The 23,518-nt window shown below is 42.6% G+C and overlaps 3 protein-coding genes across 3 annotated transcripts; 1 reads left to right on the top strand and 2 right to left on the bottom strand.

Moving 5' to 3' along the window:
* Nucleotides 1-202: 202 nt before the first annotated feature.
* On the bottom strand, nt 203-12,964 carry lrfn5b (leucine rich repeat and fibronectin type III domain containing 5b). Its single transcript, XM_023429962.2, has 6 exons — nt 11,980-12,964; nt 5,660-6,576; nt 4,660-4,834; nt 3,260-3,593; nt 2,037-2,337; nt 203-1,919 (listed from the first exon to the last, which is right to left on the bottom strand). Exons 2-6 carry the CDS (start codon nt 6,548-6,550, stop codon nt 1,224-1,226), a joined length of 2,397 nt encoding a protein of 798 aa, XP_023285730.1. The 5' UTR covers nt 6,551-6,576; nt 11,980-12,964; the 3' UTR covers nt 203-1,223.
* Nucleotides 12,965-13,668: 704 nt separating this feature from the next.
* Nucleotides 13,669-15,629, bottom strand: LOC111672584 (sterile alpha motif domain-containing protein 15). Its single transcript, XM_023430032.2, is given in 3 exon segments — nt 13,669-13,857; nt 15,047-15,145; nt 15,261-15,629. Coding segments are annotated over 3 exon segments (402 nt in total). The 5' UTR covers nt 15,375-15,629.
* Nucleotides 15,630-15,771: 142 nt separating this feature from the next.
* LOC111672685 (methylmalonate-semialdehyde/malonate-semialdehyde dehydrogenase [acylating], mitochondrial-like) lies at nt 15,772-23,482 on the top strand. The gene is made up of 12 exons (XM_023430197.2): nt 15,772-15,930; nt 16,260-16,304; nt 17,535-17,609; nt 18,073-18,234; nt 18,421-18,499; nt 19,480-19,782; nt 20,082-20,203; nt 20,453-20,642; nt 20,772-20,953; nt 21,726-21,905; nt 22,209-22,307; nt 22,415-23,482. The coding sequence occupies exons 1-12, from the start codon at nt 15,892-15,894 to the stop codon at nt 22,517-22,519; spliced, it is 1,581 nt and encodes a 526-aa protein (XP_023285965.1). The 5' UTR covers nt 15,772-15,891; the 3' UTR covers nt 22,520-23,482.
* Nucleotides 23,483-23,518: the final 36 nt, after the last annotated feature.

Genomic DNA, 23,518 nt, shown 5'->3' with positions numbered 1-23,518 from the left:
GGAGTTATGTTGCTGCAAGACTACTGAAACCCAAAATTCATTACCACTTTGACTGGTGGAGCATGTTGAACTAAGGGATGCAGCAATTGTTTTGCTCTATAACAACTTCACAGAGAGGGCCTCCACTGCTACTGATGCTTTAGACAGTGGGAACAGTCGGGGGAATTCACCAGGCAGACTGAAAATAAGATAAATCTGTACGTCCCTTTTATCACTGGTTTATTTATACTGGTAAACATCAAACAGAAACAACAGCAAAATCAAGAGCTGGCATCCACCCATAGATGTGATTATCGTTTCTCTTACATAGACAAGTTAATTTACAATGGTTGTCACCAGCGTGACACGATAACGTCAGTAAGTAAAAAATATGGAAATGAACCATTCCTCTGGATCTCATCCACACGTAATATCAGATTACTTCCCGCACCTGTCACGCTGTTGGTGTTGATTCAATTGTCGCTCAAATCAGTCATGACAGGAATCCTATCAGAGTCGAGTCTTTATGTAATTATGTGATAAAAATGTATCGATTCAAACCAGAGGGCAGTATAGGCTGAGTCGACTTGTGCCACAAATATGCTGCATTGTGCTGTGTCTGGGAGTGTGAGGTGCTGAAAAGATGGAGCGCTGTCTGTCTACTACATTCTGTTCCAACCCCTCTGGGATGTAAAGCACATTCGTAATCTCTCCAAACCACCGCCAAGGTAATTAAGACATGTCACCATCTGTCTGTAGAGCTGGAGACAAGAATCATGTTCAAAGTCTACAGAGATTGTATCACTTTAAGTAACAGGCAATGAGACTGCGAGTATAATAACCCTACCCACTGCATGTGTCTTTCTTTGTTATAATACAGTATGTCCAGGTTACTGCATTCAACACCACATGAACACTTATGGTTGTGTTGAGATATACAGTATCTCACACAACTAAACATTTTTGTACATGAAGTTGTTTTATACATTGTTGTGCCTTTCATCAAAGTTTGATCAAACGTTGTTATAAAGAAGACTTTGATAGGTTATAAGGTAGAAAACAAATGTGAAACGTTTCCCACAACCCTGTATGCCTGCCTTGCCCTCAAATATATGAGAGAAGCTCACAGGTCCCTCAGTAGAGAGCACAGAAGTTCAAAACAAGGCATAAAATCCATGTCTGTTCCACAACAGGCCACAAATCCAATCCAAGAAAACAGGAGAATGCAGGTCATAAATTCCAAATCATAAAGTGCTCTCCAGAAGCCACTCGGACTTGGAGAGCTTGTCTCTGGCCCGGTGAATGTTTGTTGTGCTCTCGAGCTGCGGCAGCTCTCCGCTCATCGACAGGCTGCGTTTGGAGCGCAGACTGGCCCCAGTTTTGGGGTAAGCCACATAGCAGCGCTCTGTATATGAGTCTACGTTAAGGGAGTGCCTGCGGTTCACCCTCACTCCCCCTGCAGGCACAGTCATGTAATGTCGGGGGGCCTGGTGGGGTCGTGGACCCCTGGGAACAGCAGTCCATTTGGTGGGCTGGCCGGGAACAGCCAGAGTGACGGCGGTGGCCATTTTAACCTCCGATGAGTTATTGCGGTTCATGTTATCGAGCTCGACATCTGTCTGAGCTTCAGCTCGGCGAGACTCTGAGGGTTTTGGTGGAGCACTGGAACGTTTGGGCCTCGGGGCACCTGGTGAGGCCGGGTGCCAGCTGTGGCTGGCAGCAGAGGTAGAGACAGTGCAGTCAGGGACAGAGGGTTTGGTGGTGGCTACAACAACTGGTGGTCGCTGCTTGGCTGGCTCCGGGGGCGGCAGGGAAACTCTGAGGCTGTCCTTGTCATTCTTTTCTGGACGTAGACCCTGTTTGGAGACGGACTTGGGAATCCCACAGCCCTGTAGCTGTCCATCACTGCTCAGTGACCGAATATCCCCCATCTCCAGAGCCTAACATGACCGGAAACAAGCAGAAGAAGAGAGAAAGGGATTAAACGCTTCTGTTTCAATATCAACAAAGATAATGTACAGGAAAATAACAAACAGAAGAAATCATGTCAAACTGACCTTATCTGCATCTCCTTGGTTACACACCCGGTAGCGCACAATGAGGAAGATAATAAAAGCAAGAACTGAGGCCACAATAATCCCTCCAATGATAACCACAATGGTGCCGCCAAGAAACTGGGACTGCATGAAATGGCATCTCAGGTACTGCGGCTCTGTGGTGAAGTGAATACAGCCTATCACCCTGGTGGCGGTCAGCGAGGTCACCTGGTCATCGTAGATGGCCAGAACACACAGGTCATAGTGCGTACCAGCCGCCAGGTTGTTCACCAGGATGTTCTTACTGGTTGGGGGTATCATTCTGTAGAAAGAAAAAAAAAAGCTTTGTGAGTTGTGACATAGATGAGAGAGGGTTAAATGAAAGGAGACAGAAGCAAATCAGATTATCCAGCTTATTGTTTTGTGGGGATAAAAAGACATGACAATGATTTATCTCTCAGGGGGCTATTTAAGATCTGACAAGGCATAATCTTTTGTGATATTTGATTTATTCTCAAAGCATCATTGCTGATAAAAGGTTGCTTTCAGTGGCTGGGGATGCAGGATGCCTCTGTTTGTTCACAACATCAGGATTACAGACTCAACTCCCTCATGTCTTCTGAATTTGGTAGCCGCTGCCGACCATCATATCTGTTGTTGACTTCGAAATTAATTTGGAAAAAAAGGGGTCTGCGCGATGATCCTATCACATCACAGTGATTAGCACTAAATATGGAGTGAAGAGGGTCGAGATGAAAGAGTGCTGTGTAATGTCGGTTTCTCAAATCACAGGCATGTGTGAACCCTCTGATTCTTTTGTAAGACACTGGCTTAAATACTCTTTCATCTCCCTATCAGTCTGCAGCTTACTGCTGACATTCTGTTTTGATTTTGTTGATTAAGCATTATCAAGGTTTTGCACGTAGTAAGTGGTGGGGGGGGGTTATGAGTCGAAGAATGAGAAGTCAGATACAGTGCATTAGTCTGTCTTCCTGATAGGATTAATAGTCACCACAAATAATCATGTCGACAGCCAGGTCCAGTTCTTAATGACTAAATATCCAAAGGGATTTAAGCATTCAAAGAAGACTATGAAGGTAAAAGAACGGTCAGGGGATTGGAATATGACTCCAATCATCTTACATTTATTTGCATACTGTGCATTCAGGTACAAATATAAAGTTTGTTTCCCGGATTAAATTGCGTTACTTGCCCAGTATCCACTTCAAGTACTACTTGCTTACCTATATACCAGTGAATCATCATACGTCCCATTATATTGGATCTGGAACATGCGGATTCCAGGAATACTCCTCTGGAAGTTAAACTTGACCAGGGCCGAGGTGGACGTGGCCTCAGCGATTACTACTTTCTTATCTGGGCTCGTCTTGGCGTTCCCCAGGGGCACCCCTCCCGTCTCTGCCCCTGTCTTGGTCACTGTGGCGATATCTGATGATCCTGGGTCAGGCTCCTGCTCTGAAACTGAGTTGTTGGTGATATGAGGGAGCTTAGCGATGACCAGATCCACTGTCTGCTGGGCCTCACCAGCCGGGTTAGAGGCCACACAGGTGAAAGAGCCTGGAGCACAAACCAAATAGATTAGCGTTCTCCCTGATATTTGCTATGTTTATGCACAAGCATTGAATAAAATAAAGAATAACAATATATCTCATTATAGTTAATCATATGAAAGGGAATATTTTGGAAAAATAGCTGAGAGTTAGCCTGAAATTGACTGCCAGGTTGTCTGTGTTAATTTGCTCTAAAATGCTAATGGACCTGCTAATACACTAGCTGCATGCTAGCTAGCAAAGGACACACCAACCCTGTCTGAGGTAGTGTCTCTGTGTGTGTATTCTTGTGTTCACCTTAGCCTGTGACTGAACTCAGAACTCACCAGAAACTCCAGTTCTTTCTGTTATCTCCCTCTAGTCTCTCACCTTTTTCTCTTTAATCTCGATGTGTTTATGAATCATATTCATACAGCCTGGGGTGTGCACAAATTTGAACTCAAAAAGAAATATTTTCAACTCGCACAGACATATCTTCGCATCAATTTACACTACCCTGAGAGAAGTGTAAATCTGTCTTTCCATTGACTTTGTATGCATTTGCTACGCTTCCAAATTTGTTATCTTATCTTAGCATAAAGATCAGAAAGAGAGGGAATCAGCTAGCCTGACTTTGTCCAGAAGTAACAAACTCTGCCTACCAGCATCTAATTAATCTCTAATCAACATGTTAATGACCATGCAGTTCAAATTTGTTTAATTCATACAAAAAAAACTGAGGTGCTGGAACCATCTACATATTTTAACTGCAGACATGAAAATGAAATCGACCTTCTCATCTTGAAAAGTATTTTTCCTGAAATGTATTTTTTTCATGGTGGATTTTCTGTCAAGAATAACCATGAACTATGATTTAACTACTAAATCACGAAGCCTTGTCATCAAGGTGAAAAAGCAACTTTTCATTTCCTTGTGATTTTAATCAGCATGTGAGCCATCACTCTTGCTCACTCTAAACTTTATCACCTGGTGCAGACAAATACTTCACTTCTATAGGCTTCTGCATACACAAGCAAACAACTAATTTTGTTCAGTCAACAACACAAGCACAGCCACCAGGGGTGTAAACAGACCGGAGTCCTTGACAGTGCTGATGAGGATGTCCAACGTGCCATCTGTGTGGACTGTGGCCCTGGAGGAGTTGGACATAAGGCGTCCGTCAGGGGCGATCCAGTGGATAATGGGGTCGGGGTCGCCCTTGGCCTTACAACGCAGAGTCACACTCTGACCCTCCAAAGCTCGCAGCTCCTGAGGCAGAGGGAGGCAACACAGTTAGCGGGAGGATTTCAACATATGTTAAACACACACACACACACACACACACACACACACACACACACAAACACACACACACACACACACACTCACTCACTCACTGATTAGATAATGCACTACATCCTAGACTGAAAAAGAGCTTGGACCAACAGTAATCCTTTGTGCTTTACCCAGACTTTCTACATAACTGACATATTATAATTAATGCCTTTATTGATGATGTGTTCTTGGAGTTAGCATGATTATGAAGGCAGGATTATCAATATGACAGTACATTGCAATATGTATGAGTCCAAGTCCAAGATAATTTTATTTGCAATTATGCATACTCATTCTGCTGAATGTAAATGAGATGATATAGCTGTAGTTATTTGGCAAGGATTTGATCAGATAATTTTGTTTGGATGCATGACTCAAGAGCTAAATCACTGCACGCTTTCCCTGTGTATTAGAGCTTCTCCACGGATCCATCATAAACCTGCAAATAGCTATATTAAAATGATGAAAATCCTGCTAAAGAACTTCTCTAAAAAACTCTCCACAGGTCACAGTTTGATTACATTTTTTGAGTAAGTCCTAGATATTTTACAATACTCAGTTAGCTGTGTGGTCCAGATGAGTCCCACAAGTCTTGTAAGACTCCGCTGGCTTGTAAAGCTAATATTTAGTGTGACAGTAAAAGAAAGCACAAAGTGCCACCTTGGATTAACTGAGGCGGAATCCAATGTCTGGCTCTGGGAGTGTAACAGTAGCGAGTGTTATGTCTTAACAGTGTACAGTTCAATTGAGGGGTTATACCTGAGAGTGCCTGGTGATGACAGGAGGCTCACAAAGAAACTCTTCCTCTGAAACAGTCCAGAAATAGCGTCCAGCTAGGTGTTGTGGTGAAGCACAGGTCTCCAGATCGTCCTCCCTCCGTAACCTCCGCAGCCAGAGCAGCTCACAGTTACACCTCAGAGGGTTCCCTCCGAAGCTCAATGCGAATGACGAAGGTCCCATTATCCCAGAGGTGGCCAGGACCCCTGCTCTTTGGAAAATAGGGTCAGGAGGAAGCTTCTGTAGCTTGTTGGAGGTCACATCCAGCCTTTTGAGCTTCTGCAGCCCAGAGAAGGTGCCCTCTGGGATGTAGCTGAGCATGTTGTGGTCCAAATTGAGAGTGTGGAGATTGGACATCCTCTGAATGGCCACCCATGGGGCGCTTTCCAAGTTGTTGTAGGATAAGTCCAGCTCTTCCAGCGCTGTGAGGTCGTTGAATGCCCCAATGTGGATGTGGGTGAGCTGGTTGTTGTTGAGGATGAGGTGGTGCAGCTTGGACATGCCACTGAAGGTATCATTGGTGATGCGGGTTAGCCGGTTGCTGTCGAGGTGCAGAGCCCGTAGGTTCTCTAGGTCTTTGAAGGCATGAGGCGCAATTGTACCGATAGTGTTCCGAGAGAGGGTCAGGTCTACCAGCTTTGTCATGTTAGCAAAGTCTTTGCGTTTGATGCTGGTTACAAAGTTATCCCCAAGACGCATCTCCACCGTGTGCCTGTCGATGTTTGGGGGCACGAACAGCAGCCCCTTTTTGTCACACAGAGTTGCCAGGTTGGGGTTGAGCATCTGACAGACACAGCGTTTGGGGCAGATTTGAACTTTGTGGGCCTTCACAGCCACACCGAGAACTATCAGATAAACCAGGAGAGACTCCATTTGGCTTTTCACTCAGGTTAAAACACCTAAAAACGATCAAAAGAAAGAGAGAGAGAAAGAGAGGGGGGAAACTATTTATAAAACAGTTGAAGAAAGCATGGCATCTGCGATTGTAATTTGTATCATCTTTATCATCTCTAATTTCTGTAGCTGGGTAATCACACATGCTCTGAAAAAACCCCTCTTTAAAGAGGGAACTGAGGGATTCTGCTCCGGAAAGTTGAAGCTTTTCTACTAGATTTGAAACACTGCTACTACTGCCAGCACACAGCGAAGATTTACAGAGTCCAAATTCTGAGCAGGATGCTAAGCGGCTCAATGCCCAATCAAACAATAAATGCTGTACAATTAGACATGAAACTAATTAGTCACCTGCAGACTTGAGAATGAAACATCCTCAGTAATCTTGTATGATTTTTGTGGCAGCTCTCCTTTTTAGCCCCTGCTCCCCTGCCCATAATATTTTTTTTTTTGATATGATAATGCCAGTCCTTTTATGTTTGTGTACAGAGTGATGAAAGTCTAGACTGGCAGTCGAGGGCCTCATCAGAATTAGACTGATATCTCCCAGGATCATATCGCCAATAGGAAGGGATGATTGGGCCCAGTGCCTCAGTGAGGATGTGCTATGCCTTGCTATTGATTTTCTCTCTGCTCTCTCTGCTTCTACTCTTACTTATGACACAACTGAGATGGGGGATAAGGAGGGATCCATTTGATGAATCCTGAGACCTTGTCAGGGATATAACATGTCATAAAACTAAGAAAGTGAAGATCAGATCACAGCTATGCAGGTACACCGCACAAGTCCCAGGGCGAGAGTGACATTAGCTGTGATTATATTTAGCACTGAAATTTAGTGTCATTTTGGTTTGAACATGCAATATTCAGCCCTCTGGGTGTCCCATTACAGCATATAGAAAGGAATACCAATCCAATCAAACACGGAGAGCAAGAGATCCAATCCCACAACTGTAGTAAAAATCCAAAGGCTAACCTTTAAATACTGAAGAGAATGGCTGATTTATGATTATAGCTTTCTGTGGTTTGCTGGTAATGCCTCCATTGTCGACGTTGGGTCTTGGAGAGTGTGCATAAAAATCCTCCCTCAGCAAAGAGCCTGCCAGCTGAGTACCTTCATCCTTCAAAAGCTTCTGTTGCACTGGAGCTGTGACACACAACTCACGGTGTAATAACCTTGACAGTCGGAATATGAGGAAAATATCACAGACTAAAGAAAACATCAGACTGGACGGGACTGACATGCTGCCATGTGGGGGCATGTTTCTAACATGAGAAGGGGAGTGAAGGGAGCCTCGTGGCATCCGTTGACAACAGTTGCATTTTGACAGGTGGGTAAAACATAGAATAAGCCCGACAAGAAGGCAAGAAAGAGGTCGTTTAAAATACTGGAGGAATGGGAGCTATGGGAGGAAAGATATTATTACAGGGAGCATGCTGGGTGTGGCATTTTCATGTATACTGCTGATTATGCAGCAATGAATCAATGTCCTTTTCGGCCCATTTTTACAAGGTACAACTTTACCAAGTCGCAGAAGAGGCTCATTTAGCGGAATATAATCTGAGTTGCAGTGGTGCAGAGATATGAGCTGGTGAGAAATGAACTGTGGCATCATTATTAAATGTTGCCATGGCTTTCGTTTAAGATGGCAGATGACATCAGTGTCAAGCAGTGCTGCAAAGCTATGTGTGATGGTTTTCAAGTACCTATGTGGAAAGTTTCATATCTACTTCTATGTGTGTGTGTGTGTGTGTGTGTGTGTGTGTGTGTGTGTGTGTATCAGAGGATAGTCTACAAAAGCTGAGGTGTAAGCAAGTGGGTTCATGGTGGTGTGCCAACCACCTTCTGCTCTGACTCTGAGTGGCACGGCCTCTGGATGTGCAATGAGGCAGAGAGGACCTGCTACTTCCAGACTCGAATGGCGCTGAAGACGTGATATTGATTCACTCTGTGGAGATGGGGCTTTTTTCACTGCTGAAAACTCAGTCAAACGTGAAGAGAATGGTTGCAATGGTAATCCCTACAAAATTTGTTCTGTGAGGACAAAAGGACAGCCCCTCGCTGCTGAGACGGGGCAGGAAATATCTCTTGCTGACTTCCTAATTTGCATTTAATTATGGGTGTTCCACAGAGATTTGCATAACAGGTTGCACTCATCAGGTACATGAACAAATAAGTAGATAATCAATCAATGCATTCATCAATCGCGTACTTCATCTTTAAATGTCACACCCCCAGAAAATCATTATCCTCCAGGTTGGGTTGTTCATTATGGTGAGACGACTTGGGAGGGCCACAAATAAACAAGAAAACAGATAATCTACTCATGCATTAACTGTAATCTCCCCCTTAGTCAATCAAATGTTGGTTTACTACCTCTGAGCAGGTCTTTTTGCCCTCAGAGAACAGAACAGACTGACAGCACACGCCCACACACACACACCAGTGGGTGGATTTGTGCATAATAGAGGTAGCTCGCTACACAACAACCCCCAGCTATGGAGACAGACATTCATGCACAGCAGCAGCATTATACTGTAGGAGAGGATATCTATGGTCTCCCTGGGGCAGCATTTGCCAAGAAAAGCTTTATGCAGCATACTGCATGCCAATCGGCCGGTGAGGTCATGGGGAATATGTTTTCAGATGGTCTAACTTATGCTGGAGCTCGTGTGAGAAAGCCTCTACAATCCACGTCTGGCCAGGGAATGAGGGAGAGCAGCCCTGCGAGAGGAAGTTAATGAGATGAAGTCTGCTCGGTATGTTTCCGCGCAGGTCGACATGATGGCACATGGCAGCATCTCGGCAGCGTCTCACCTGGGTTACTCAGGGAAAGGCAGCCAGGCATGTGCTACTGCCAAAAATAAGCTCTGTTGTGTCAAGGAGGTAAACTGATGCTGCAACATGATGGTAAAACGGTATCGACAAAGCAGTGAAATAGGTCCTGCTTTATGAGACCAAATGGAGCTGCAGCATCTACTGAAGTGGATCATATTTTCACTGAGGTGGTAGAAATTCTATTTCACCAGGTAAATGCTCGTGTAGCCTGAGTCCAAACATCCTGACCAAATATTGATGCTGTTATGGACCGTCTAACTGACACATCTGTGTTTGTGAATGTGGGCATGTGCTGTGACACCCTTTTCCCTACAGAGTCTGCCAATGTTAGAATGCGATAGCTCTTGGGTGACAGCCTTGATGCCATGGCAACACAGAAAACGTCAGTTTTTGGTGAGATGTAATCAGTGGCTCATTTTCAAATCACCTAATAATATTTAGAACAAAGAGTCTTCTCTACAGGAAAGGGCCTCAGCAAGCGAGGTTGTGGTTGAAGGCCACAGCAGACTCATTGTACCATTTATGACACAGTAGTGGTGGGAAGAAAGGAGACTGTACACTCAGCTAATTTTGTGTTGGATCCAGTGTTTGGAGTGACTGAATCATTACCCTTTTTCCAGAGTGGCGTGTAATAAAAACCTAAGTGACTTGATGGAGAACTCTGATGTAGTTGAAATTATTTTTCAGACAAGCTTGTGTGTGCATGTGTGTGTGTGTGTGTGTGTGTGTGTGTGTGTGTATGTGTGTGCATGTGTGTGTGCATGTGTGCCAGGGGAATAGCATACTAAGCAGACACCACTGCATCAATAGAAGTGCTGTTCATCAGCATTTACAACTCCCCCTTGTAATTCCAAGTGTTTTCCTTCGCACAGTATCACAAGAAATTCAGAGCTTTGCTGGATATCTCATGACTGGAGCACTAGCCCAACAAACAAACAAACAATAAAAACAGAAAACTCTCTTCATTCTTAGAGGCTGCTGTTCTTCTCCTGAAGCAGGAGAGAAATTTAAATGCTGATCACTGACTATGGCTCTTAATTCTTGAACCGTGGTGACGAGCCCTGATGTGAGGAGCTTATGACCTGGGATTTTCTTCTGGAAAGATGAATGCTGAATCCTTGAACATCACCTCTGAATATCAATACAGCCTCTTCAAACAAATATTCTCCACAGTATGGGCCCGCAGGTCTGTAGATTTTCAAATCTGCCAATTGCCAAGTTCAATTTCAGGTACAGGAAGTGTAAGAAAAAGCAAAATCCCTGCCTCTCTTTGTGATAATACTATGCCTCTATTACAAGGGCCTTTTTCATGTTACTGTCTGAATGAGGGGAAGCAAGGACAGCCAAAATGAAATTCATGATCAGGGTACCTATTGGCTCACTTTCCCGCTTTCAAAGACTCTCATGTTTTCTACCTCGCACAGCAAGAAAATAGCTAAATAATGTATAATCTTCTCTTCCCTCACTGTGTTGTGTCATCAAAAAGCAGCTCTCTAACAGTAGGTGCTCACATTCACACATGTGGACCAGGTGTGTGTGCGTGTGTGTGTGTGTGTGTGTGTGTGTGTGTGTGTGTGTGTGGGTGTGTGTGTGTGTGTAAGTTTGCAAATGTTAAAAATCTCAGTGTTTCAAATCTTGACGTAAACACTTCTTCATCTTATTTTGTGGTGAATAAAAATTTGGGTCAGTGAATGTGGAGCTCGTCTGCAGAACTGCCTCTGTGCTGAGGAGCCACATATCACTCCTCTGCTATCAGTGAAAGGTAGCAGCATATAAGCTACATCACTGAGGGCATAACATAGCAGTAAGAGCACATAGAAGCAGCAAAATGAGGTGTGAGCCTGATTTCACTGGTGTAGCAGTTACAATGGTGCCTCAGGCACTCATGCATAATAAGATATGTGATAACTAACACTCCACATAAGACAAGACCATTATAAGTCATCCTTTATACAAATCACTAGGACCACATATTCACCTGTCTTCATCAGTCATTTGGCAACATGTCCCTCTGCCCACACACTTAAAACATTATCACTTGTGTTACTTAGGCTAATTTAGACTTTATCACAGCTTGATGACTGATGTATAATTTGCATATCAGCCAATGTGAACCACAGCTTAGACCATCAGACAGCCTATCACTGGATCCTCTGTGCAGATCAAAATACACAATAAAACACAGACACATCTCACATCTGAAATCAATCTCATCCTGCACGTATTTCCGAGAGCGGACTGAATAATGGGCACATTAGGCACGATGCTCAGTTTCACCTGTAGGAGAAAAAGCAGCACAGAATGCAGCCAAGTGGATACTAAAAATAAAATTGCAATCTGACGGGGTTCCTTGGCAAATGAGGAGATTTTTGTTGACCTTGCGGTATACAGGTCCTGGGCTAGTGGGTTACAGCCACAACCCCTGTCACAAGGGAAAATCTGAACCGTTTCAGATGGGTCCTGGGAGAACTACTTCAAGTCAATATTGCGCCTCTTGAAAGACAGTTCCCCAAAAGAGTTCAGAGGCTGCGATTCACACCAATAGCAACCCATGAAATATTGAACTTACCTTGCAAATGAAACATCAAGCCAGGTCAAAGGAGGGTGGGATAGAGCTTATTTCCTCCCAGGAGGGCTGAGAGCATACTGAGAGTGGCTTGCCTAAAATGGGACCGACGGTGTCTCTTGGAGATAATTCAGGTGTCCCGAAACACGCGTCTTGGCTCCTATAACATGTGACGGCCTGCGAAACCAGCGATGCCCTTCAAGAAATCCATGACCAGCAGATAAAGGACGATTCCTCTGCGATCCCCTCAAATCGGAGAAATGTAACTCAGATTTCCCCTTTCGTGAAAAACACTGGAAAACGCAACCTGGAGGGTCCCGGTGTGGCTCTGAGGCTGCAGCTGTGCGGGATCGCCTCTGCTGCGCATCCGCCTGTATGCACCTCCACAAGAGAAAACGCCTTTGTAGCGACAGGCTGCTTTAATATCTACAGCGCTGTGAGTGACTGGTGCTGCGCTGAATCCAGCCAGATGTTTGTATCGCTTTCACGGGGTTTTGCTGGCGACGCAGGGCTCAGTGCGAGTTAATCCAGATTGACTGAAAGGTTGCTGCCATAATATATCCCCCCCTTCTGCCCCCGGACGACTGTCAACCACCGACCCGGCTCCGTTTCTGACCAGAGGTGCTGTGCTCGGAATGGTAATCTGTGCGCTCCGAGCTGCACAGAGACCATTTGTGTGCATAGACAGATGCAATGCCTCCCAGCCTATCTCACAGGCAGGCATCATAATTTATTCATGTAGATTGAACTCCACTGCACGAAAATGCAGCAGGCCTATAATATTCTCTAAAAATTAAATGCCATTAGAAAAGAGCATAGAAATGTTTCTCAGGTTTAGACATGAGATGAAAATCCACCCATTCCTTCAGATCAAACCTTTGCTGTACTGTACATCTGGTCTGAGTGAAGCCAAATATAACAGCCTATAGCTGAATATTCCTGCATGTATTACATAGATTATTGGCAAAAAAGTGTTGAGTTGGCTGAAACTGAAAGCCCTGACTCCCTGTGGGTCTGTTTGGCACTAGACATATGATGCAATGATCCTATGGCCTTTTGTGCAAGTTGGCAAAGTAGTCTATATGTGCACAAGCCCATTACAGAGCAGTGGCGCAGTAGTCTTCTTGGACTGGCACACTCAGTGTTTTTTTTTTTTATTCCCAAGAATAATGACCTATACTGCTCCTGTATCCTCCTGGCACTTTGAAAGTAGGTGTTCCTTGTCATCCAGAGAATTACCCTGAGGATTTCTGCTCCAGATCAATAGTTCCATCCAGTTACAACACATCCACTTGAGATCAATAGGAATGGCCTAAATGCTTTAAGCATTCACAGTTATCCTGAACAAGAAGTCTGTTTATACTGCGTGTGTGTGTGCTGTGTGCACTGATACATGTATGATGAAGTCTTTGTTGTTTCACTCTCTTTGTGAGGCCACCCAGTATTCAATAGATTTTCAGCAATTCATTTTAGGAGTGATTTTCAGACTGAACACGCTGGCAACCTGCACAAAGAGCTAGTAGAGGAGCTGATATTACCAGCCACAATGACAACATAAGTATTTTGCTGGTGGGAAGTGTTAATGTCAAGACCAACATGTGACCTACTGTGAGTGTCTCATCTGAATCATCATGAGCTGACAGTTAGTGATATGAAATGACACTGACATGTCTTGGTTTTGACTGTGCTCCTTTACTTGGCTCGCTCTCACTGACGCATGCCATCCAGGAACTCCTCGTAGATGAAACTGTCCGCCTGTTCACCTGTCCGGCTCTTTTTCTCCAAGAACAGGCCCATGCTATCCCTCAGAGGGTCAGCGATGCTGCGACTCCACAGGGTCTCTCTGATTCCCAGCAGCTCACGCACATGAGCAGAGATGACCTGCAGGGCGCACAGCAGAGTTGAGTCCTTTGATAAAGTATATGTTTACAGTATCTAACCTTTATTTAATGAGGTAGTCCCACTGAGAGTGGCAGTGTCTAGGCTTTCAAGGAGAGCTCACCAAGAGTTTGGCATCATGGATAAAGAGGTTACAGGGTTATATTCCAAAAAACAAATGTATCAAAACACTTACAGCAGGGGTCCCCAAACTTTTTCCTGTGAGGGCCACATAACTTTTCCCTTCTCTGATGGGGGGCCGGGTTCAGTTTGTAACAGAAAAAGTGTGACAATCGCAGGGGTGCCTAAACGTAAAAATGTATTGTTTTCCAGAAAGCCACACATAACCAAATAACCCTTTCCGGGTTCTTCACAGAAAAAAAAGTCAGGAAATAAATAATAACACTATTAATGAAATAAATAATAATAGTTCAGGGGGCCGGGCCAAATGTGGGGGCGGGCCGTATCCGGCCCGCGGGCCTTAGTTTGGGGACCACTGACTTACAGGCTAAACCAATATAAATCTTGACTCGACAAATCTCAAGAGCCTTCATTATCAGTTTACACTCACCATGAGAGACAAAGTCTTTTTTGTTTTGTTCTTTTTGAAGTTTCTACAAAAAGCAGAGCTGAAAGCATAAAGGTACTTTTAGTTAATTTAGTTCTGACCTCAGGGAGAGATAAAAAAAAACAAACAGTTGCTTTAACTGTAAAGAGTATATAGCATCGCTTTAATTGGATGTCACATCTTTAAATGGAAAAGTGTACAAGTGTACAATGGTATGTGTAACAGAGTGGGCACAGACTGGACACCAGTTTTCTGGTGTTTACAGTCCACTTGAATTATTTCTTATTCCTACTATAGGTTAGTCCCCTTATTGTTTGTTTCAATCAAGCTATTACTGTACCATGTGGATACACAAAATAAGCAAAAACAGCCATGCCACAAGTTGTTACACATGCTTGGTATTTTTACTTGGTGAATTATGACAATCACAAAATTTGAATCAATTAAGACAAACTCATCAAAAAAAAACCCAAGTGGTTTGGTGTTATGTTGGTGCTTCTCAGCCTGCCGAAGCTTCCTTGAACACTGTGTGAGACTCTGGCTTTGATTTGTAAACAAGCCTCCATAATAACGTAATCTTTTCTAAACGTTATAGAATCAAAAACTCAAGTTTCTTCTTAATACCTGCATGTCCTTAAAATCAGTGACTCCAAGTCTGGGCAAATAGATACAGTTTACATAAATGAGCCTCCTCCCAGTGATGAGGTTGTCCGTGAAACATGCCTGCGACAGAAACGATCGTTAATGGTCAGAGCACTGAGATGTAAAATATTATCTCGGAGGCTGACAGGCGTTTATCTTATGTTATCTCTGTTTGTTCAGGTGAATCTTAACCTACTTTGTATTGTGGAAATCCTAAAGACTCAATCCATCTTGCAACATCATGACAAGTCCACTGTAGGAAATCCATGTTGCCTGTAAGCATGTTGCCATGGAAACTGTTACCTGCCATTAGGTGTTAATAAGCGTTTCCTTCACCAACCGCAGCAAATGTTAGGCCTTTCGTAAACTCTATATTTAAAAATGTGGTGTCGGTGTAAAGTGTCGACCTTTGTTCAAGCAGCTTAACAAAATTTTTGACACCAAAGTTACCCAAGAAGGTTTTTTAAAGCTCAATCATGTACCAGAGACAACGCAAGTCGTTGTTTGTAGGAACAGCCAATCAGCTTCTTGTAATTTAGGGCGGTTGGCATACTGAGCGAGGTGATTGGCTTCTAAATCGGCTCTGTCCCGCCCACACTGAACGGAAACAGCGAATGTCGTCTCACGCAGCTTTCACAGATGACCAAATCACCCTCGCTACTGCTAGTCATGGACATTCACACTGGTGATGTTTTGTAGATCGTATTAAAGCGCAGCATGTAATCCCGCCACTGTTCCCTGCTAGTTGAAGTTGTCTTTGCACTCCAGGGTCTTGTGGGTCGGTTGAAGGGCTTCGGAGCAGGAAAATAGAAACCTGAACCTCCACAATGGCAGCAATTCTCCTCCGGTCGCTATTGAATAAGAAGGTAAAGCAAATTCATGCTCACTCTTTGCAGAACAGTTGGTTTTGTTTGACGCTCATGCAACTCAAAATAGCTAACAACCTGCCCCGCTAGCTAACAAAGTCGTTGCCTAACACACACGTTGCACACCGTCTACTCCAACTCTTTTGCAAGTATTTAATATTTATATGGCATTTTAAGTTGGGCACGCAACGGCAGGTATTATTTGCACATGTGAAAAGCAGAGACAAGCCCGTGGAGCATCCAGGCTTGACTCGTATTCACTAGATCTTAGACAATGAATTTAATGCGAATTGAAGTCGACTAATGCTCTGGTGTTTTCTTTCTTGCAGGCCCCCATTCAGCTGGGTCGTGTGTGTTACTCCTCCTCCTCCGTGGTAAAAACTTGCACTTTCATAACCCAGCAATGAATGAATGTTATGTCAGGCTGTGTCAGGCACAGAAACAAGTGGTGCAAATCCACATCCTGTTTTCTTAGATCATCTTTAAGATTATAGATCAACTGATACTTGATTTTGGAATCAAGCAACGATATATATAGTTGAAGGTTTAACAAATACAATAATGGTATATATGTTGACATATGTGATTTAACATTGATCACTTAAAGTTGGTTATTAAAGCCTGGTGAAAATATCTACAACGTATTATTTATTTATTTTTAAATATGTACTTTCCAATGCTTCCTGGTGTAGTGAAGAGAAAACTAACTCACATATCTTGATATTATTTTTTTTAATCAGTACATAAGATGTCTCCAGATGATGGTTATGGGACATGTATCTGATTGGAAATTATAAAATGAGGCAGACCATTCTGTGACATAAAATCAAAGAAACTCCACTTGGACTTTAAAATAAGGATTTAGTTGAGACATGAATTTAAAAGGGGTAATTATTTTAAAGCACCCAGTTGGATTACATACACATTTTAACATGGAACAGGTTCTGCACCTTTCAGACTCTGCATAGAAATGTCTCATTGCACTTAGTGCACTTTGTACTCATTACAATGCATACTTATTACCTGTGTCCCAATTCCATACTACTCACTGACAGTATTTTCAGTGCACTAATCTTCCTAGTGTAATGCTTTGCAGTCAGTGTACAAGAAATCAGCATGAGGTGACACATCTGCCTGTACTGTACTGTCAGACATCAAAAGCCACTGCCAAAACCCTATAAAGAGAGAACTGAATCATTTTTATAAATGATTAATGCCTCTTGGAGCTCTTTCGTTTCATCTGTAAAGTACATTGGGGGGACAGTAGTGTACATTAACAGCACAATCAATAATCAATCTTTTTTTTTTTTTCTCACAGTATGGATAACAAGGCTTTAACTGACAATTATTTTCATTGTTGATTTAATTGATTTCTGCTCTGAACCAGCAAGACTAGAAATGTCTGATCAGTCAAATTTGAATTGAGAAATTTTTTAAATGAACCAATAACACAACTTGGCGTACAGAAAGTAAAGAGATCTAACATGAGTACTGTAGACAGTGACTGTATATGTTGTGATGATGGACAGATGTCCTTAGTGAACTTGGTAGTGATGTAATCAAGTAGGGAAGGGATAAAAACATATGCTTCTGTGATCCTCTAGCCCACCACCAAGCTGTTCATCGATGGCAAGTTTGTTGAGTCCAACACATCTGAATGGCTTGACATTCACAACCCTGTAAGTATTCATAGATGAACGATACCCAACCCGCACACAGGCTGCAGTAACAAGATCTCTACTAGAAGCTTGCTGCAAATAACCATTGCAGCTTTATAGTAGTGACTTGTGGACATTACAGAGGAGAAAATAAATCTTGATTTTCCTGTTTCTTATAGCCTAATTTGTAAGGAGAGAAATCACAGCCCAGTCTCGCACAGTCAGACATTTTTTTATATCTTCCAAAAGGCCTGTTGGTGTATAATTTGTCAAGTATAAGCCTCGAGCAAGGCAGTGATGGGTGACTACAGCATACAAAACCAGACATCTACTTTCATCACATAAAATTTAAAACCTGTAAAGGATAGAAAACAAACATTTTATTATTAATATTAATGAACTAATGTACATGCAGCAATACCAAGTAATGACTTCTTCCTGCTCTCAGTCAACTTGTCTGTATGGATTGTCTCCTGCTCCTCAGGCCACTAATGAGGTGGTGGGACGTGTTCCCAAAGCTACCCAGGAGGAGATGCTGGCAGCTGCGGACTCCTGTTCCAGAGCCTTCCAGTCCTGGTCTGAGACCTCCATCCTCAGCAGGCAGCAGATCTTCCTGCGCTACCAGCAGCTCATCAAGGACAACATTGTAAGGAAATTTGTCACTCGGTCATGTCCTTCTGTCAGGGTAAATGACTGGTTGTTGAGTGTTCCAACAGTGTTTCCGTTTCAAGATAACAAGTTGGAGAGCAAGGAAATGTGTGCATATGTTTTTGTTTTTTGTTAAAAATATACCCCTGATGTCTGAAATTGTCTTTCTTTTGTAATATTTCAGAAAGAACTGGCTAAAATGATCACCTTGGAGCAGGGCAAAACTCTTGCTGATGCAGAGGGAGATGTGTTTAGAGGACTGCGTAAGTAATGCATTGACTTGACTGCCAGCTGCATTACTGGGTTTTGGTGTCCTGATTGGATTGCGTGCTTTTTGTCTTTTGCACCTTTATCTCCTGATGAAAAGTCCTTAGCTCTGGAAACTTTTGATGACAAGGTCTGGGTGAAAGTCTCCTACTAAGTGGCTGCAGGGTGTCCATTATTTGTGTGCAACTAGACACTTACTGCAAAAGTGGCTTTCGCTTTTAAAGGAATAATGGGACAAAGGTTTATAAAGGCTTAAACTGCTTTTAAAAGTTATAATAAAATAAAGGTTTAGGTAACGGCGTTCCTGCAGCATTACATTGTTCAGTCCTGATATTTAAGTGTGACTAGCTTCTTTATTTTTCTGCCATTCTGTAAAGCAATTAGCAGGCTCTGCTTTTAGTTTCATGCTATATAAAGATAATTATGCAATTTCAACATTGTAGTTCACTTTGGCAGTCTTGCATCAACAAGAATCAAGTTGAGAAATTAAAAGCACCATGTGCACTTGCACAAATAAAAGATTATATATATTGGTTATTACAAGATGGAGCTGCCAAAGTATTTTTGTGCTTGGTACAGCTCCCAGTTTTGGGGATGCCCAAATTATTCTGGCATGCTAACTTTTCACTTATCAGCTGAAGGTCAGGCCACATCTGCAGGTGTACTGCCAGCATTTGAGATTTCCTGCAGTACTGGGACCAATGGGGCTTGAAGTTTCCACAAGTTTTTTCTCAGGGAAAAAAATCAATTAAGTTAGTTTTTATTAGGTAAGAGACTAAAGTACAAAGTGAATAATGTATTTTAATGTCGGCATTAAATCATCTTGTCATCTTGGTGTAACCGGTATTTCCATTACACTTGTTCAGAGACATATCTATTAGTTTTGTTGTGCATCTCATATCTCAGATCTGTTTATCTTTGCACTTGTGTATTAGTTGACTTCATCCGTTCTTTCTTTCTTTTTTTTTAATCCCAGAGGTGGTTGAGCACTCCTGCAGCATTACATCCCTCATGCTGGGGGAAACCTTGCCCTCCATCACCAAAGACATGGACACTTACACCTACCGCATGCCCATCGGCGTGTGTGCCGGCATCGCCCCTTTTAACTTCCCTGCCATGATTCCTTTGTGGATGTTCCCCATTGGCATGGTGTGTGGCAACACCTACCTGATGAAGCCCTCTGAGCGGGTCCCAGGATGCACCATGCTCTTGGCTAAAATGCTTCAAGATTCAGGGGCACCAGATGGTACACTCAACATCATCCACGGCCAGCATGCAGGTGAGTGTGTGTGTTTGTTTTGTTCTCCTGCTCATTCAGAAGCAAACAATCTCTGTGTATGATAAATAATGGGGAAAGGTCCAAGGATGATTCAAACACTAATCATATAGCCCCTGGCAATATGTAGATGGGAAATTTCAATAATATATGCAGCCTATATCTGTAAGTAATTCACAAATGTTTGAGGCTGGATGATTTGAATCTCTATATCCAAGGCCTGTTTGTTTTTATACTGTGCCTTACGCATGCAGCAGAGATGAGGAAGAGAGGATTCTCATTATGTTTGTATCTTTGTGTAGCGGTGAACTTCATCTGTGACCATCCAGCCATCAAAGCTATTAGCTTTGTGGGCTCCAACCAGGCTGGAGAGTACATCTACGAGCGGGGATCCAAGAATGGCAAGAGAGTGCAGTCCAACATGGTACAGCAGAACTCGCAGTGCTCACTTCAACAGACTAAATATACTGCTTTTACGTTTGGGAACTTGCTATTTTCCATGATAACCCCCATTATAAACACTGTTACCATTGCTGTGGAAAGATGGTAACCATGACAACAGCAGAGTGTTTTGCTGAGATTTATAACGCAAATGATTAGCGCTGCCTCTTGATGTCCTACAGTCTACTGGAGAGAAACCGTACAGAGCTGTGTCCTACATTTTGTGTTTTAGGGTGCCAAAAACCATGGTGTGGTGATGCCTGATGCCAACAAAGAGAACACTATCAACCAGCTGGTGGGTGCTGCCTTCGGAGCAGCTGGCCAGCGCTGTATGGCTCTGTCCACTGCTATTTTTGTAGGGGAGTCTCGTGAATGGCTCCCGGAGCTGGTGGAGCGCTCCAAATCACTGCGAGTTAATGCAGGTAATTTAATGAGTAACCAAGTGAATACGAAGTAAAATGTTATTGTATGCATTTTAGTATCAGTTCTTCACGTATTTTTATGAAAAAATGTGGAAGGAAATTTTAACATGTACAGTATGTGTCCTGAAGGCGATCAGCCCGGTGCAGATGTGGGTCCCCTTATCTCCCCTGAAGCCAAGACCAGGGTGGAGTCTTTGATCCAGAGTGGTGTGGAAGAGGGGGCCAAGCTGCTTCTAGATGGGAGACATGTCAACGTTAAAGGATATGAAAATGGAAACTTTGTAGGACCCACCATCCTGGGCAATGTTACGGTGAGCTGAGAACTAGAGTTTGAAAAATAGGGATCTGTGCCCGCACCCTTTGTCTCAGTCACTAAAAAGTCTAGTCTAATATAATAAAAAGCCTAGCCAGTTTACTTTCAAAACTGCCAGTCTACCAAAGGTTTGCCTTTCTAGTTTTTAGAGAAAAATAAAATAAAGCTGACCTTGCTTTTTAACAGGAAACTCTTTTATAAAACAAGTTTTACAAAAAACATTTGTAGGAAGAATAAAACTTGATAAGGGTTGCAATAATTTCTTTTCTGTGGAATTGTTTTTGAAGTTGAAATAGTTATTGCAGACAAAATAATTTGAATTGAAGAACTATGAATTAATTCAGTGTTTGACAAAGCTTGTTGTTATTTCAAATGTTCCCACAACTTCTTGAATGTACATAGCTGTTAGTCTTATAGTTGTACACCTGCTGAGCACAGGTTCAAACAGCTCCACTGCTCTCCTATATCCTGAGGAGATGGAAATAATTTACCAGATTAAGGAAGTTCATAAATTGTTTTTTTAATTCTGGAAATTGGGTCTGATTTTCCTGCTTAGCGCAGTTAACTGTGTACTTTTAGATACAGTATTGACTGATGAAACCATGACCTAATGATAACATTTAGCTTTCTCAGAGTGACATTTTCGCCACCCCTTAAGATTTCTTGTTATGAGTGTTGAGTATGAGATATCGTACACCTAGTGTTACTAAATTCACATTAAACACTTTTGTTGAGGAAATTCGGTGTGATCATTCTGCTGTTCTTTCCAGACGGACATGACGTGTTACAAAGAGGAGATCTTTGGACCGGTGCTTGTCGTTCTGGAGGCTGACAGTCTCGACGAAGCCATTTCTTTGATCAACAATAATCCCTACGGCAACGGCACTGCCATTTTCACCACCAATGGAGCCACAGCACGCAAATACACACATGAGGTGGATGTAGGCCAGGTGAGACATGCATTTCCAAAAGCTGAATAGAAGGAAAAAGGCTTTTGGTCTGTTAAAGGAATGGTTTTGAAATTGAGATATAACTGGTCAGCTGTATTTTGGTCCTCAGTCAGTCACCTGTGTGGAATGAATTTTATCTCAAGAACCTTCCAAAAGAAATTATTTCACTGTTTTCCTTGCATCTTATATTTTTCTTAAAGGGGAAGCACAGTGTTTTAGCATTTAAAGATCCCTTTCCCACAGTTTTTCTCAGGTTATACCAAGTAACATTAACATTTCTTACTTGTGTATGTGTTTGTACAGATTGGAGTGAATGTGCCCATCCCTGTCCCGCTCCCCATGTTCTCCTTCACTGGCTCCAGAGGTTCATTCAGAGGAGACACCAACTTCTATGGCAAGCAGGTAAATGACAAAAGCAGTGTGTCAAGTGTTGGCTCATTAAAATACTTCACATCAAAATGAAAACTTGAATATGAGTGGCTAACTGACAGTTATCTCTTTATCACCAGGGCATCCAGTTTTATACTCAGATCAAGACAGTGACATCACAGTGGAAGGCTGAGGATGCCACTGTGACGAGCCCAGCTGTTACCATGCCAACCATGGGACGCTAAGCTAAATTGACAGTGCATCCATCACAACCTTCACTGACTTCTCATATGCCTTAAACCCAAGGAGGTAATTGGGGGGGGTTACATGTCCTTGTTACTATTGAGAAATAACACTGGGGATCAAGGGTTGGTGATTGTTTGAACTGTGAAAATCCTGGACACTGTCGTTGCATAAACACATTGATGCAAATGACGCTGCATTTGGAGACAGGGGAGTTGGGATTGGACTGATGCAATGAATGGTGCTGTGAGTCTCTTTATAGGTTTGTTGTATTTTTGTACCTGTACCTGTTCATGATCATTTTCATGATCCTTTATGTGCTCTGGTATTACATTTCTTAAAACATAAAGGAGAAATCAAAATGATCAGGGATTCTACCACTGAGCAGTGTCTTCCACCAATATCCTCTATGGTTCTGTGGCTTGTTCTGTGTATCTGTGCACTTGGTAGATTGTTAAAAAGTAGATATAAATGGAACATGTTACATTAGAACAAGGACACATTCACTCCATTACTCCACTTAAGCTGAAATAATGTCTGCTGCTCATGTCCTCTAGATGTAGATCCTACTATATAATGTCCTGTTGTGGGATTAGTGTTTGTGTGTCAGAGGTTCACAGTTATATACTGAAGTGTCGCAGTAATACTGTTTTTTTTCTTTCTGATCATGAATGGAATAGAAGTTAGATTGCAGTGTTTTACATGTCATGAACTTGAAATTATATTCTTCAAAAACCATCATAAGTTCCCAGATGAAACAGATTTACAGTATGTACATCTTTTCATCCAAAGTATTTGAACTACTTCAAAGTTTGTCCCCTTGACTCCTCTTGAGTCTTGTTGCTGAACATTAAGAGATAAAAAAAAAAGAAGGGTATTCAAGTCTGTCATTAACTTTTTGAATAAAGACACTGTAATTTGGTTCAATTGAATTGTAATTAGTTTTATTAAAATGGTTCTCTGGATCTGTTGCTGTTTTTATGTACTGTTCATTCCACATA

The sequence above is a fragment of the Seriola lalandi genome, unplaced genomic scaffold (assembly GCF_002814215.2).
Source record: "Seriola lalandi dorsalis isolate HSWRI2012SDOR001 ecotype SW California unplaced genomic scaffold, Sedor1 jcf7180002054901, whole genome shotgun sequence".
Taxonomy (NCBI): Eukaryota; Metazoa; Chordata; class Actinopteri; order Carangiformes; family Carangidae; genus Seriola; species Seriola lalandi.
Note: the sequence above shows the minus strand (reverse complement) of the source record. Positions and strands in the feature narration are given on the sequence as shown.